The sequence below is a fragment of the Rhincodon typus genome, chromosome 10 (assembly GCF_021869965.1).
Source record: "Rhincodon typus isolate 14 chromosome 10, sRhiTyp1.1, whole genome shotgun sequence".
Lineage (NCBI taxonomy): Eukaryota > Metazoa > Chordata > Chondrichthyes > Orectolobiformes > Rhincodontidae > Rhincodon > Rhincodon typus.
In genome coordinates this window covers 6,514,899-6,531,884 of record NC_063341.1, presented here as the reverse complement: position 1 = coordinate 6,531,884, position 16,986 = coordinate 6,514,899, and the positions used below count along the sequence as shown (strand labels likewise).

General features: G+C 39.6%; 1 protein-coding gene across 1 annotated transcript in view; it reads right to left on the bottom strand.

Moving 5' to 3' along the window:
• Positions 1-16,986, bottom strand: part of LOC109913680 (ras GTPase-activating protein nGAP) — a 260,539-nt gene that overhangs the window by 88,631 nt on the left and 154,922 nt on the right. The window contains exon 4 of the mRNA XM_048602022.1: positions 14,308-14,405. Coding sequence (XP_048457979.1) covers positions 14,308-14,405 — 98 coding nt within the window. The remainder of the gene's footprint in view (positions 1-14,307; positions 14,406-16,986) is intronic.

The following is a 16,986-nucleotide window of genomic DNA, read 5'->3' as shown; positions in this document are numbered from 1 at the left end:
TAGCCTGGGCATCTGGATTACAAGTGCATTACCACTATCTCCCCGACTTTACTTCACTTCAGTTGGGGCACTGATTTCCCGGATAAGGAGGCTGACCGATTATGACTTTGTCAATAATCAAATATTCTGGCATAACTCAACATTTAAGTTCCCAAACAAAGAACTGCCACCTGAGCAATGTACCAGAACACAATTGGCACTGGTGAAAGCTTGCACCAAGGTGAGGACCTGATGAAATTTGGGTTAAAAGCACACCGAGGTAAACTTAAAACAAACCAATCACACTGACACATATCCAAATATTGTATTCTTATACAGATTCTGGCATAGCAATCACAAGGCAAATTTAACAACTGAGCGAGATGGATCAAAAGCAATCCAGCTGTTATCACAGTCTTATATTGTTCTCCACTGGAATATATGGGCACATTACAAACAAACTGGAGATTATCAATAAAAGTAATGTTGTTTTCTGTGGATAGTATGAGAATATTCTTGTTTGCTAAATTTATATTTCCTTTATTATCAAGCTCATCTGCTCTGTTTGCAAATATGCATGTGTAGCCAGGTATGGGATTGTTTAGGTCTTGTGATTTCCTTCTTGATTGTAAAGACTGTGTTGGGGAACAGCAGCAATTGACATCTGCTGTCTCAGCTGGTGAGATGAAACATTAAGTAGGGAATTTAACTTCTATTGAATTTCTCCTACTGCACCCCCCACCCCGCCAAAAATATCTGCAAACACACAAGTAGGTATCAAGTGAACACAGAATTGGATTTTGTTGTTCTGAATAGCCCACTAAAACTCACCGTTAAGCCTCATATATAAATAGCGGCCTCATAGAAAAAATGCCGAAATGTGCTCCAACAGAGTCATCACATGCAAGAGGGAAATCGCAAGACCTAAACAATCCCATACTTGGCTACACAGGCATATTTGCAAACAGTGCAAATAAACTTGATGATAAAGGAAAAATGAATTTAGCAAACAAGAATATTCTCATACACTATCTACAGAAGACAACATTACAAACAAACTAGAGACTATCAATAAAAGTAATGTGTCCATATATTTGAAGCTGAAAGTTTAAACATAATCAGTCACCATGCAGTGTTCAATAAATAGGGCACAGAAATTATAGACATCAAGAATGATAAATTTAACCTTCTCAATAATATGTCTCAGAGGAAGACTTAATTATAAATATACTTCTTCCTAACTCTTGTCTTAATTTCCTGTGTCTGGTTGAAATCATAGCAGTGATCCCACACAGGCTTGACCTGGATGTACCGGCCACGATTTGACAATAATAGAGGCCAACAGGGCACAGATCAACTGGTGGAATGGGCAGACAAATGACAGTGGAAATTTTATTCAAAGAAATGTCAAATAAAAACCTTTTGGTAAGACAAACAAAGAGAAATTAGATTGATTAAAGGGTACAGTCCTGAGGGGATTACATGTGCACAAATCACTGAAGATGTAGAGAAGACATTACAAAGTATATGGGATCCTGGACTTTAAAAGTGGAGGCATAGAGTATGAAGCAAGGAACTCAAGACAAAACGTGAAGGTTTAGTAGAGGTTTGCAACAGGTAAAATCATGAGTAGTCTAGATAGTGAAGGAGAAAGTATTCCCATTGGTGAAACAGTGGAGAACCAAAGCACACTGATATAAGGTGATTGACAAAAAAAAATCCAGTGACAACATGTGGAAAATGATCTTGCTCAGCAAATGGTTAAGGTCTGGAATGCACTGCCCAAGACTGTGGTGGATGCAGGTTTAATTGTGTCTTTCATAAAAGAAATTGGAAAAGCTCATGAAGAGACACAAAAAATTGCTAGAAAAGGTGGAGAAATTGGATTGACTGAGTTGATCTTGCCGAGCTAGCACAGACACAATGAGCCAAAGGGCTATAAGCAATATAAATAAACCAGCCCAAGATCTTTTGTCTCTATCAATCAATTTCGAATTGGACAAATTCAAATGAAGCACAGTGGATTCAAAATTGAGCAGATATTATAGGTCCCTGACAATTCTGCTTCATAAGTGGTTCCAAACAGATAAGCAGCTGTTGCTTGTCTCAGTTTGTTCTTCCAGTTGGAAAATACATCATTCTTACTTGCTGTTTGTCTTGTAAATACCCCGAATAGGATGAAGGACTGATCGGTTGGGGGGTCTTTGACTTTGTCCTTCATCATCATCATCCTATGGCAAACAGCATTTATTCACACTGCAGTGCAGACAAAATTTCAACTGCCTACTCCTGGTTCTTCTTTGTTCCTATTCAAAAGCTATCCTATTACCAAGGGAAAATTAAATTGGAACCTGAAGTGTTATCTATGTCGCAAATACAGACAATAAAAAAAATTGAAAGAAAAAGTCAAGCACTGGACATTCTGAAAATAGAGTTTCATTTCACATTTGTCCATGATACTTACGCTTTAAAAACATGTGGTCTGGATTTTCCTGAAACAATCCTGACTCTACAGACCCTCAAGATGCAGGGTAGGACCTGGATAAAAATGTCCTGCCCAATTTTTGACTGATCAAATTTTTGCCATTGGGGGAAATGGGATAGTGTGATTCACACAGGAAGGAAACAAAAAAATCAATCGGGCCATTTGAACTCTTTACTGAGCTCAAATAGACTGCAATTTGGCTATTGCAAGGTATTTAACTCATAGATGGTGGGAGCTTAAACCTGACTGAGTTGACATAAATACTTTATAAGAACAGCTAAGGTCTATTTAAACGCTTTGATCAGAAGTTACTTAAATACCCAGCCCTTTAAAAATGAAAATACACTGCAACTGTCAATGAAAGTAGGAAAATCCTGTTTTTATTGACACACCAGATGGTACAGTAACTGTTCCATTGGTTGTTTGTTTGATATTTCCCACAGGGCTCTTTATGAGTGTTTGGGTGAAAATATAGCCCATAGAATTGGAACCAGACTTTGACTGTGCAAGATTTTCAATGTTACCAAACATGTTGCATCCAGGCATGTTCACTTTTCATGAGTTTGTGCAACAAATTCAATCTCTCCACCTCACCAAGCTGTTTCTATCTCCTTGGATTAGGAGTCAGGAGCATGTTTTGCTATGGTCCCTAAATTATTAGTACATTTGAATGTTGGGTTCTTCTCACAGCAGTCATTTCTCATTTACTGTTGTCATTTGGTTCCATAATTTCTTAATCCACCACTCACATAATGATTATCATAGATTCTTTACTGAATACAAATGTCTTCACCTATCTACTGCATTCACTTTATTTATTGACATTGGTGAGTGCCTTGATACATTTTAGTTTGAATGAAAATATGTAAACAAAATGACTTATTAAGTTTAACAATAACCTATTGAAATGGCTGAATGGATAAATTAAGGACCCCATACTGTTAGGATTCTTACCCAAAACTAGTCCTTGTAAATCAGAAAATTGCTAAGCAGTTATCCTTTGGATATAACTCTAATAATAGGAATTGCTCAGGAAGATTGTGAAATAAATCTAACTGCAAAACAATGAGTTCACTCTGGTTTGTTAATTGCAAATTCACTGATGATTTATGCAGCTACATTTCTCATGAGAACAATTGTGAGTCTTTGATCCGAAAGTGTACCAAACTGCAAGATATTAGATACAAGCCTGAGTATTACCTCTACTAATAATGTTATAGCCACCAAAGTGAGGAAATGCACAACAGAAGTTCTAAGCTTTCCCAATACACATAATCCCAGCTATTTGTATTCATGATAGGAAAATTAGAACAGGAATGGGTTATTCAGCCCACTCCTGGCTAATCGAACACTTCAATGCTGTTTACCTACACAATCTCCATAACCCTTTATGCTATTGATAATCAAAACATTACAAAGCTCTACTTCAAATGTACTCAAAGACCGAGCTTCCAGAACCCTCTTGGGTACAGAATTCCAAAGAGTCACCACGCTCTGAGAGGAAAAAAAAATCTCCTCATTTCTGTCCTAAATGGCTTTCCTTTATTTTTACATAATGCTCCTGTTTCTAGACTCAAAAACCAGGGGAAACATCTTATCTGGATCTAATCTGTCTATCCCTTTCAGTACTTGTAGGTTTCAATAAGATTACCTTTCATTCTTGAAAATTCTAGAGATTACAGCCCCAGTTTGACAATTTCTCTTCAGAACACAGGTCTGCATCCTGGGAATAAATCTGGTGAACCTTGATTGCACTCCCTCCAAGGCAATAATATCTTTCCTGAGATAAGGGAGGGTTAAACTGCACACTGCAAACCAAGTGTGGTCTAACCAAGCTCAAAATCATCATCAATGGCTTACTGACAAGGACACCTAAGTACCGTTTGTATGCCTACCCCATAAATTTGTTACTTCTACCAAAGTGGATAATCACATTTATCCACTTTACATTCCTCCTGCCATTTTCTTGCCTGAGCACTAAGCCTGTCCAAATCCTCCTGAAAAACATTTACATCTTCCTCGGAACACACATTACACCTGAGCTTGGTCTCATCTACAAATCTGGAAATATTACATTTGGTCCCTACGATCAAATCATTGATAATATATTGTGAACACTTGGGCCCCAAGTGCACTACACCACCAGTCACAGTATTCCAACATGAGAATGACCCTATTCCTACTCTTCATTTTCTGTCTGATTTAGTCTTCAGTTCAGGCCCTTACTTTCTATTCAACAAACACTCAAAAGGACACTGAACCCCTCCCCTATCATTACTGTGCATTTCAACTGTCTACCCTTGAAAAAGCTGATTACTGAGGAAGACTTCAGCTTGAATCACTACAGCCAAGAAAGGCATCATTCTTTCGCTTTCATACAGTGCATTTTGAGTAACTGTATTCAGATGCGTTTGAACCACATGCCAGACTGTACGTTTGTTTAATTGTGCAAACTAATTTCCTCGTCCTTTTTACATTAAATCAGAGGATATGCTGTTGTAAAATGACAGACCTATTGGAGCAAGTAGGACATAATCTATTTTTGTCAATGCGGAGTTGTGTGATGCCATGCTGGTTCCATTCTGGCCATAAAACTAAATGCTATAATTAGGCACATTCCAAGACCTATGAGGCACAGAATAGAAGGAGGCATTCAGTCCCTTGAGCCATTTCCACCACCCAATTAAAGATGTGTCAACTTTGAAAAATCACAATGATTTAGGAAGAGTCAGCTTTATGAAAGAGAGAAAACAAGAGTTTTATTAGGGTTCTGATTAGCCAGGTTTGCTAAGGGAGAATCAGTGAATATACCGGATTTGGATTATCAGAAGGCAAATGATAAAGATGCTGCTCAAGAACTGATCCCAGGAAGTCAGAAAATCGCTAAGCACAAAATACCAAGATTCTGACTCCTGGGATTGGGTATATTGGCACAGAATGAGGATTGGTTGATGAATAGAAAACAGTGGTAAGGAGCAGAACTTTGTCCTTTATGAGTGTAGGTAGTGAGATAGATGACAGGAAAGACATTTTATTCAATGGAGTGAAAGCCCACTTAATCTTTGTTATCTTCCCGTCTTTGACAGAATTAAGTTCTGGGTGGGAAGGCCCGGGGGTGATCTCACTGCCTCCACTGGCAATTTCAGAACCTTAAGTGGTCATTAATGATCACCTAAAGGTGTCTTCCTGCTATTCCTTCTCGTCAACATGCAATGTTCCCAGAAACAAGAAGTGTGTGGACTCCTTGCACAAGGAGAGGGTTCAATCAAAGGTCCTTAATCCTTTGTATTTAATTTGGGTAGGCTGCAATCCACCCTTTGCCCTTGATTTTGAACCCATCCCCCCCTCCTTTCCCCATACCTTTGGCTTGCAATTCCTGGCAGGCAAGTCAATCAACTCTGGTAAACTAATCTCAGTGCAAGGACCACCAGCATCCTCAGTTCACCTGATTAACAGAAGATATACTGGCCCTTCCTTAGAACAGACAGCATGGGTCTCTCACCAGCTCTTCAGCCAGCAGCCAAAACCCTCACCAACAAGGGAAAATTCTGCCCTAAGTGTTAACAGACAATTCTTGGTACAGCAAAGTATAAGCTGGGGTGCTAAAAAGATCAATGCTGTGCCTCAACTGTAATTTATGTGGAGATGCCAAGTACTCTCTGGAGTTTGGGAGAATGATAAGTAAAGTGGTTTCATCAAAGCTTATTAAATTCTTATTACCAGCTTGAGAAGGTGGATGCTGAGGTTGTTTTCAACAATAACAAAAATTACTGCAGAAACTCAGCAGGTCTGGCAGCATCTGCAGAGACAAAATAGGATCAGTGACCCTTCTTCAGAACCCTGAGATTGCTTTCCTTGGTTGAAGTGTGTAGGAATCATAATTGCAGTTTAAGTGGTCAGCCATTTATGCTTAGTTGATAAACATATGAGATTGAAAGAAAAGCACTTTACAGCCAATGAAATACTTCTGAAATATAATAATTGCTGCAATAGTGGACAGATTTTTGTGCACTAAGGAAATTAAGGAATAGGAGCACAGCATGGCAAAGTAAAGTTGATTTTGACTTTCACTGATGATATTGAACAATGGAATAGGTGTGACAGATCATATGGCCTACAGCTACTGCTATTTCTCAAACTATGGGTGAACTGGGGTGTTAAGTATCCATTTCCTCAGCCTCACGCTGATACAGTAACTGTTTTTGTCCACCTATGCACTTCAAAACCCTTTTTGTGCAATTAGCACAATAAAGCCATACTTTAACACCGACTCACGTGTCAAGGGCTTCAAATGGCTATATTTTATTGGATAGCATTGTAATGCTTTGAAACGGTATTTCTTTCATGCCAGTATACAATTCCAAAGACAGTACTCCACAAACTTATCCAAATGGTCTCTCTTAATGCCCAAACCTGTCAAAGCAATCTGGCTGCAATAGGTACATTCCTCGCAGCCAGAAATCTCCACAATGTTCAAAGAAGGATTTTAAACAATCACAGAATCCAGTGTAGAAAGAGTTGACTGTCATGTCCATGAGCTCTCTGTAAGTACAACTTCCACTCGATTACTTAGAATCTAAACACAGAAATAAACTTAAATTCTGATAATAAAATGCTGTTCACTTTTGCTTGCAATTTGTTAATAGCAATTGTTGCACTTACTGTTTATTAATTAGTGCTTATCAGTTAAGATGAAAAATTCAGAGCGTTCATATACAATGGCAAACTAGACCCACTGATGAAGTGGCGCTTATCTTGCCCAAAGTGACCAAGGAAAGGAGCAAGTCTCCTGTTTGCTCCTTCAGTGTGATCATCCTCATGCCCAGTTCTTTCCAGCCACCATGCTATCCAGGGAAGCTCATTTTCCAGAACCAGGAGGCAATTTCTGAGGGTTGAGGCTACTGCCGCACCTGTTCCCCAACCTGTTGCTTCCCTCTTGCCGTTGGTGTAGAAGGACTGGCGATCTACCTCCTCATTCAGATGCCAAAATGGCCACTAAAATGGTTGCTGGCACATGCGCAGATGGGGCAGGTAACGTCAGCTGGCAACAAAGCTGTTTCCTACATACTGTTGCTCCACCTGGTGGTAGTGTTCACAACAAACATGCTCTGAATAATTATCCAAATGTATATTTTCTGAGTTACATTCTGCAACATGTCTCATACAAGCAACATATGTAACATCCAACAAAATTCAAACTCTTAAATCAATATTAGCATTGTGAATCATAAATCATTTAACAAAGAACTCCAAGAAATTGGTGGCATAGTAGACAGTGAAAAGGTTTCTAAAATTAGAAAGGGATTTTCATCAAATGGGTCAATGGGCTGACAAAATGACAGATGGAGTTCAATCTGGATAAATGTGAGGTACTTTGGTACAACAAGATACAGAAGCCTGAACACACACAAGAGCAGGTTCAGGAACAGCTTCTTTCCGGCCTTTATCATACTGTTGAATGGATTCTAGCCTCAAATAAAGTAACCGGCAATGTGACCTGCATGCCAAAAAGTCTTTTTGATCTGTACACCTTTTGCCTGCTGAGATCTGCCTGTACCACGTGTAAACAAAGCTTTTCACTGTATTTCGATACACGTGATAATAAATCAATCAATCAATCAACAAACAAGGGTAGGGCTTATACAATTAATGGTAGAGCCTTGGGTAATGTTGTCAAACAGAGGGACCTGGGGGTGCAGGTACATAGTTCTTTAAAGTTTGTGTCACATATAGACAGGGTGGTTAAAAAGGTGTTTGGCACGCTTGCCTTCATTGCTCAGTCCTTTGAGAATAGGAGTTGGGAAGTCATGTTGAGGTTGTACAGGACATTGGTGAGGCCTCTTCTGGAATACTGTGTCCAGTTCTGGATGCCCAGTTATAAGAAGGATATTATCAAGCTGGAGAGGGTTCAGAAGAGATTTACCAGGATGTTGCTGGGTATGGAAGGTTTGAGTTATAAAGAAAGCCTGGAGCATACGAGGTTGAAAGGCGACCTGACAGAAGTTTATAAAATAATGAAAAGTATAGACAGAGTTAATAGTAGTTGCCTTTTCCCTAGGACGGAGGATTTCAAGACCAGGGGGCACATTTTTAAGGCGAGAGGAGAGAGATTTTAAAAAAGACATGAGAGGTAAACATTTTACACAGAGGGTGGTTCATGTGTGGAATGAACTTCCTGATGAAATGATGGATGCTGGTACAATTACAACGTTTAAAAGACATTTGGCAGATACACAAATAGGAAAGGTTGGAGGGATATGGGCCAGGAGCAGGCAGTTGGGACTAGTTCAGTTTGGAATTATGTTCGGCATTGACTGGTTGGACCAAAAGGTCTGTTTCCATGCTGTATGACTCTATAATAATATTCCGCCATGTAATAAAATCATGTTTACTACACCAGTGTGTTACAGAAAATCTCAGTAAATTAATTTACTTCTGATAAGTTAGAAAAGAATAATTCTAAAAATCCGAAAAATAAATTATTAACAGTGACCTCATGTTTCTCTCCATCACTTAAGTGAATAAATGTGAAAATATGATGCACTGAACATTCCATTGTGTTGATTTTCAGTTGTGTGTGCGCACACACGAGGGGGAGACGGGCTTGTTCAGCCTGCTTAGCACAATTATTACATGCAGCCCAGCATTAGTAGCACTGCTAACTGGCTATACAGTCAGCAAGGGGATCCAATTGTATGCAAAGCTTGAAGATAAGTACATTATTGAGAAACAAATTGAGTCAGAAAAACCAGGGAGTAGAATCAGTAGGGGTGGAGACTAGTAATAGCAAGGTTCTACCAGTATAATCATGCTGGTAGGTGATTTACTGGTGGTGGTTAATGCATGAAAAATACCATGGGAGATTTGGTGAGGAAGGAGGAAAAAATGTTCAGTTGTGTCTGAGACCACTTCTGGATATTAAAAAAGATGTAGGACTCTTCCTTCCAACCAGATTTTGATTTAGCACCCCTACCCCCTCACTTTTGATGGTCTGCATTTCCCTTAACAGACTTTGCATGTAAATACATCAACTGGAAAACATGGGTGATTTACTGGTGGTGGTTAATAGATGAAAAATACTATGGGTGATTTGGTGATGGAAGGAAAAAAGAATCATTCAGTTATGTCCAACAGTTGTGTCTGGATATAGAATAAAAAAGAAAAAAGAGCTAGGGTTTTCATCATGCAATGCAGTTCCCTACCATTAAGCCCGAAGGCCTGGGTTCAAGTCCCACCTGCTCTAGCTCTGTGTCATAACATCTCTGAATAGGTTGATTAGCAAATATTATGGAAAGTACCATGGTTGATTTAATGGTGAGAAAAAGCTGTCTACTTGTGTGTACTAATACTTACGGATATTTTAAAACCTGTCTGGCTTTCCAATGGGTCATGTGACACAGTGGTCATATCCCTATCTCCGAGCCAGGAAGCCCAGGTTCAAGTCCCACCTCCCCCAGATGTGTGTCATAATAAGTCTGAACAGGTTGATTAAAATAACTGGACATGCTTTGATGCTTTTCTGGAGCAGTGATAGTATCCCTGTCCTGAGCCAGAAGGCCCGGGTTCAAGTCCCACCTGCTCCAGAGGCGTTTCATAACATCTCTGAACAGGTTGATTAGAAAATATTTTTGTTTTTCCCAGTAGGAGGGGGAGTAGTGATGAGCAGACTGGAGCTTGTATTAACTATAAGTTGTAAATAAACAGTGGAGGCAGACAGATTGGTTCCTGCTTCGGTAAATGGATAGGTAGCAAAATAACACATTGGATCAGATACTTATACAAGGTAGTATAGAGGCAGCATTAGGATCTGGTGAATCCCTGGGCACCATAGAGGGATGCAGCCGAGCAAGAGGAAAGGATACTATGAAAGCCAGCTGCCCCAAGGACAAGTTTGTTGTTAGGTTCTGCTGCAGGGGACTCAGATGGGGGATTTGATTGGTTCCCTGCTGGAAAATGCAGGTGGGCATACACACAGAAATGCTTGCTGCATTGCCAGAAAGCTTGCTGTCCCGGTTAGGAAAAATGCAGGTATCTGAAGTAATTAAGAACTTATTTTAAACTATTCTTCAGTCAAGATGTATCTAGTGTGAGGAGGCACATTGCACTGTTCAAAAACAATGTTTCACAAAGTAGCTCTACAACTTATCTTCCAAACATAGAACTTGTCAGATTAGAAGTCTGGGTTAACTGGGTTTGAGCTACATTAGCAAATCTCAGCCAAGGGGAATCTCAGCCACCATAGAACTTGGTAGACCTTAACAATGAAAAGAATCAAATAGCCACAGTTCTGGTATTAAGTAATATCAGGCACTGCTGTGATGGACTCTTCACTGAATGTCACAACTCTCTTTGTTCAGGGTTACCAGATAAAGAATGGTCACTTGCAGTGCTAGGAGTGAGCCTGGCAGACATCCTAACTTCTAAGGTGAATAGCAGAAAATCAGAATGGCAAGTTAACCATTCAACTAGTCATTGGCATTCCTATTTTTAGACCTCTCCACCTCTCAGTGCTGCATCATAAGCTAAACAATGCTAAACACTGGAAGTTTACAGAGTCATTTTAGGAGTGTCCTCCCAAATTTCCTTAGCATACTCTTCTTCTGCGCAAGAAAATGATTTATGATGATTCTGCTTTGAAAAGTGCTGACATCAATCTTCCATCTCACTGAGTGGGATTATGTGCATGCAAAACTCAAAGGTAAAATCGTTGAACCTGAAGTGCTCATGTGGATCCTGAAAATAAATGTGGACTCAGGTTTGGCAGCCCCAATGGGAAAATAATTAATCAGTATTTATTGGGTCCTACCTGTTCATACTTAAGCTCATTTGACTCAAGGTTACAACACAAAAGCAGGCCATTTGTCCTGATCTGCCTGTACTGGCTCTTTACGAGAGCAATTAACTCTCTGTCACTTGCTCATCACAGTCAAAATGAAGAGTGCATTTAAGGAGATAGCAGATAAGATGTGGGAGAAAGGAATAGAGAACTCTTCGAAAGCTGCGTCCAAATAGTCAAATTCCAAGCTCCCTTTCAAAAAACGCATAGGTCTTCAAGAGCAAACTGAAAAAATATCCTTTTTTTTTGCTTTCACCACAGTTCCAAAGAGGGAATTCCATGACTAGTTTGATCAGGGGTGGGGTCTGAAGACCATCTTGGATGAAAGGGTGGGGGTGGGGGTGGGGGTGGGGGGGGGGGGGCGGATTTGGGAAGGACTTCCACAGTTTTGTGACCTTGGCAGAGGATAGTAAAGCATTCTTGTGCCATGTCCATTCATTCTTTTGGAAGGTAATAAAAGCTTCTACTGACTCTAGTGCGTGGGAAATAGTGCCTCACAAATATGATCGAGTTTTTTTTTAAAGAGGCAACCAAGAAGATAGATGAGGGCAGTGCAGTAGATGTTGTCTACATGGACTTTAGTAAGGCCTTCAATAAGTTCTGCATTGTAGACTGGTTAGTAAGGTAAGTCACATGGGACAGCTCTTGATTTGACGGTAGGAGATGGATGGCAGTCGTAGAAGGTTGTTTTTCAGACTGGAGGACTGTGACCAGCAATGTGCTGCAAAGACAGTTGCTGGATCCACTGTTGTTCGTCATTTATACAAATGATATGAATGAGAATGGATGAGGAGGCATGATTAGTAAGTTTGCAAATGACTCCAAAATTGGTGGTATAGTGGACAGAGAGGAAGGTTATCTAAGAGTACAACAGGATCTTGATCAACTGGCTTACTGGGCAAAGGAATGGCAGATGGAGTTTAGATAAATGTGAGGTGTTGCATTTTGGTAAGGCAAACCAGTTAATAGTAGGACCCTGGGAAGTGACGCCAAACAGAGACACCTAGGGGTGCAGGTATATAGTTCCTTGAAAGTGGCATCACAAGTAGACAGGGTGATGAAGGCGGCGTTTGGCACACTTGCCTTCACCAGTCAGAGCATTGAGTACAAGAGTCGGGGCGTCATGTTACAGCTGTACAAGATATCGGTAAGGCCACGTTTGGAGTACTGTGTACAATTCTGATCGCCCTGCTTTGAAAGGATTTTATTCAACTGGAAAGAATGCAAAAACGATTTACAAAGATGTTAGCGAGATTGGAAAGTTTGAGTTATAAGGGGAGGCTAGATAGGCTGGACTATTTTTCCCTGGAGTGTAGGAGCTTGAGGAATGGCCTTTTAGAGGTTTATAAAATTCTGAGGAGCATAGATAAGATGAATAGCCAAGGCATTTTCCCCCAGGATAGGGGAGTCCAAAACTACATGGCATAGGTTTAAGGTGAGAGGGGAAGGATTTAAAAGGGACCTGAAGGACAACTTTTTCCACACAGAGGTGTGGTGTGTATATGGAATGAGCTGCTAGAGGAAGTGGTAGAGGCAAGTACAATTACAACATTTAAAAGACATTTGGACTGGTAAATGGCTAGGGAAGGTTTAGAGCGATGTGGGCAAAATGCAGGCAAATGGGGCTAGTTCAGTTTAGGAAACCTGGTTGACATGGGTGAGTTAGGCCAAAGCACCTGTTCCTGTGCTATATACCTCTATGACTGCTTTCAGAAGGCAATACAGGTGTTAAGCCGCACGAAGTTGCCAGTTTTGCAAAGCTGAGCTCTACTCCAACTGAATGCCAAGTGTGTGATTTCTAAGACAAAAATCAAAAATCTATTTTATTCAATGCCTTTTAAAACACTGGTTATTAGATGAGGATGCTAGTTTTTCAGAAGTTCAGTCACCAGCAAAATATTTATCAAAACTCAAGCAAGAAATCTTGAAAAATTGGCAGTGTCTTCGCTTAAACGCATACATTTGAAAGGATGGTGTTGTTCTCAAGGACAATAAAATAACTGTTAACCAACTCCTGTCTTGCATTAAAATTTAGCACAACTGTAACATGTCTCAGCAGACAATGGACATTGAAGTTATATTTTTGTGTTATACAATTTCAGGGCTTCATTTCACAATGAGTTACTGAGTAACCATCTGATTATAGTTTCACTAACTTGTCAGTTCCACGTTATGCTTTTCCAAGAAACAAAGATAGAAAGCTCCACACATGTAAGGTTAGAAGTGAACCCATGTATGGCCATACATCATTTGAATCATTTAATGTTAATTTCACGACTGATTAATGGTACATTTTGAAAACTGTATTTCCAAAGTAATTTCTGAGGACACAATCCATATCACTTTCCCCCTTTGTAGGTTTACAATTAGTCAACAATTTCATAAGTTGGCCAATAAAGGACCCATTCACTCGGTCTTCAGGTCAGCCAAAAGTGTAGTTTGTTTTTCTTTTGCAAAGGAAAACAGCAGAAATGTTATTGACATTGAATGAAAGTAAGAACAGGTTTGCATGTGGTCGGTTGTTGCTGGTGTTATTGCAACATAGTTGATAGGCGAGGGTCAAAAGGCAAAACTATGGTGGAGCGAAGTTGCCATTTTGGAATGAAAGAGGATAGATCAGGGTACTTTCTAGATGAAGTTAATACAGCGGGTGACCAAACAGCCAAACAGACTTGAGCTTCAGCCGCAATAATCTTTAAAATGCATGAATAGGCCTGTAGATACATTTTCGTTAAGTAAAGGTATTAAGCAATATGGGCCAAAGGCAGATACATGGAGTTAGGTCACAGATCAGCCATGATCTAAGTTAATGGTAGAACAGGCTTGAGGGGCTGAATGCTGACAGGTGTTCCAATGTAAAATTACCCAACTCTCAAAAAAAGTCTTATGAAGAATACAATTACGAGATGCCAATTAAAATCTAGACATGCAATGTCGTGTATATGATGAAGAAAAATAATAGATTTGGAAGTAAAAATTTAATTTTATTAATTAGAGAATATGCTACCTTGAATGGGGATGTGGAATCCTCCATTCCGTTTGCCTTCTCAGACGATCCTGGGCCTGAAATACTTCTCCGACGTGGGGAGCGTTCTCCAGTGGGTTCTGCAACAGCCAAGTATTTAAAGTCAGCTTTGACACTCATGCTTGCAAAGCATTGTTGTAGAAACACACAGTTAACATAAAGATTACTTTTATTGCAGCATCACCATGACTGAGCAGATAAGTATATCCTCCAAAACTGTAGGTTAGAACTGGACAATAATCCAAATAGTAGACACAGACATGTTGATTTGCCAAAACTGTGTATAGAATTACTTGCAAAAGCCCTTGCTAACATGAACTACCCTACAGTCGACAGTGCACTAGAACGTGGCCAGGGGTACTTGGAGGCTAAGTATTTTCAGCATTGCCCTGGGGTAATTATGCATCTATCCTGAGGCAGTTACAAAGCAACATTCACAGTAATATGGGCCCAGATCCCACAACCACCCTGTTGGGCAATGAATTACAAATGAAACAGTGGATCTTGAAGAGAAAAAAATAGCTGGTTTTGTACACTATATTAACAGACATGAACTGAATCAGGTCAAACCAGGAATTGCACAAGGGCCTGGTTCACTAAGGAAATACCTAATGCAAAAGAAAACGCTTCTTTTCCGCATAGCACCCAAAGTTGTTTATTACAAATAAAAACACTTGCACAATTGTTTAAGAAAGAAGCTTTCTTCCATTACGAGTGTGATTCGGCAACCTTGGTCAGTAAGGTTCAGCTACTTTGAAGCTAACCTCCACCCCCACCTACTATTTCTCATTGCTCTCCATTCAACCTAGTCACAGAGAAGTACGCAAGATTACACCTTCCTGGAGAAAGAAATGTTCTCAATCTGTCAATTTTGTTCAATATCACAATGCCACAGAGGGAAAACAGGATCAACCATACAAGAAATACAAGTTGAATAACATGTAACACCAATAAAAGCAAGACATATTATTCCTGTCAAGCCACTTTGAATATATTTTTCCATTTGAAATTCAGAATATAAAATACAATATCCTTTATTCATGCAGTGTCCTAATCCTACCAGGGAATTTAATATCAATTGACGTGATTTGATATTATCCAAAATAGATTCATGCTTCAGTTGCACTCCAGAGGAGGCAGCATCTAGAATGGCTAAGTTATGAGCAATATTGGAGGCTGCCATCTTGAAAAATGTGCAAGCAGTCTTCTTGAGTGTTTGGATTTGGGCAGAATTGGACATGGTTGGTCACAAATAATCATCAATTATTCAAGGTTGAGAATCATCATCTTTTCTTAACTGGAGCACTGTGGTACGTGGATTTCGAGATATGTAGTTTATATTACTGGGCAGATAACAAGAATCAGGCCAGAAAGAGACAGCAAGAAATGCAATTTGGCAGGAATGGAAACTTCCCATTTCAAACAGAGTTACAAAGGCACCAAAAATAACCTGCCAAATGATGGAGCATTTTTCTGGAGTAAAATCATTTATACTTTTCTCCAAACTTGAATGGACATAATTTGATTAGTAGTTGCTTCTAGAATATAGAGATATCATGGCACTTTGACTTATGCCCAAAAGTTCAATTCAGAAAGATCTGTGCTGCTTAGATATTTCCCCCCTTTTAGCTAAGAAATTTGCCACCACCTTGTCTCTGCAATTCCCAATGGAAGCTAGCTTTCTGCTTTCCTTAGCTTTTAACTATAGCCTGTAATTCTGTATCTTTCTGGGTAAAACTATCATCTTCCCACAGCTACACCCCTCCATCAAGGTCACAATGCTGCTTATTCTTAAACCCATAAGCAACATTTCCAAGAAACTAATTGCAGTATTTCAAATGTGCCTGGCATGGACGTTATTAATTATATTAAAACTGAGATTGTGTCAGACTGCTCCAGGCAACTCCACATGTTTAATAGATGGTTGGAACTGCAGCCAAAATAACTTTTTGCCAGACTAATTCTGTTGACAATGTAAAAACACATTTATGTTTATTGAGTGCAATGCATTCAAATTAAAAATTAGAACTTGATTCCTGGTCTGAGATAGTTTTTCACTAAAGGACTGTGATCTCAAGAATCAAAAAAGTTGGAGACAGAAGGAAATGCCAAAGGCTAAAAATTAGCTGAAATTACTTTTGAATACTATTTGGTGACCAGTTCTAAGAATGAAAAAAGAAGAATGGAGGAAGGTAGAGTGAAAAAAAAGGAAGGAGTGAGAACAAAGGAAGTATATATGCACAGTGTACTGGAGAGAGATATGCATAATGTGGGAAAATGTGGCCTGGGCAGGTCAGGATTTGAACTGTTGATGAAATTTTCATTCACTCAGAGGACAACAGAAATAGACAAATTTGTTTAGGTTTGCAAGCGAGGAAATGCAGTTGCCTGTACTTCTTGCAGAAATCACCATTGCCCATTAAGGTTGGGGAGAGAAGATGAACAGAAAATTATTGAGACAGAAATGGGGCATGAACAGAATATCAATCCAGGAATTTCACCAACTAAGCAGAATTGATGGCACCAGTGCATGCAACTGCACTTGCAAGACTCCTTGCGGAACTTCTGGCACACAAACTGCCACAACTGGTTACATGACAATAGAAACTGTACTTCAAACCCTCATCCGCTTAGCCGAACCCTCCACTGATACCCTCATCC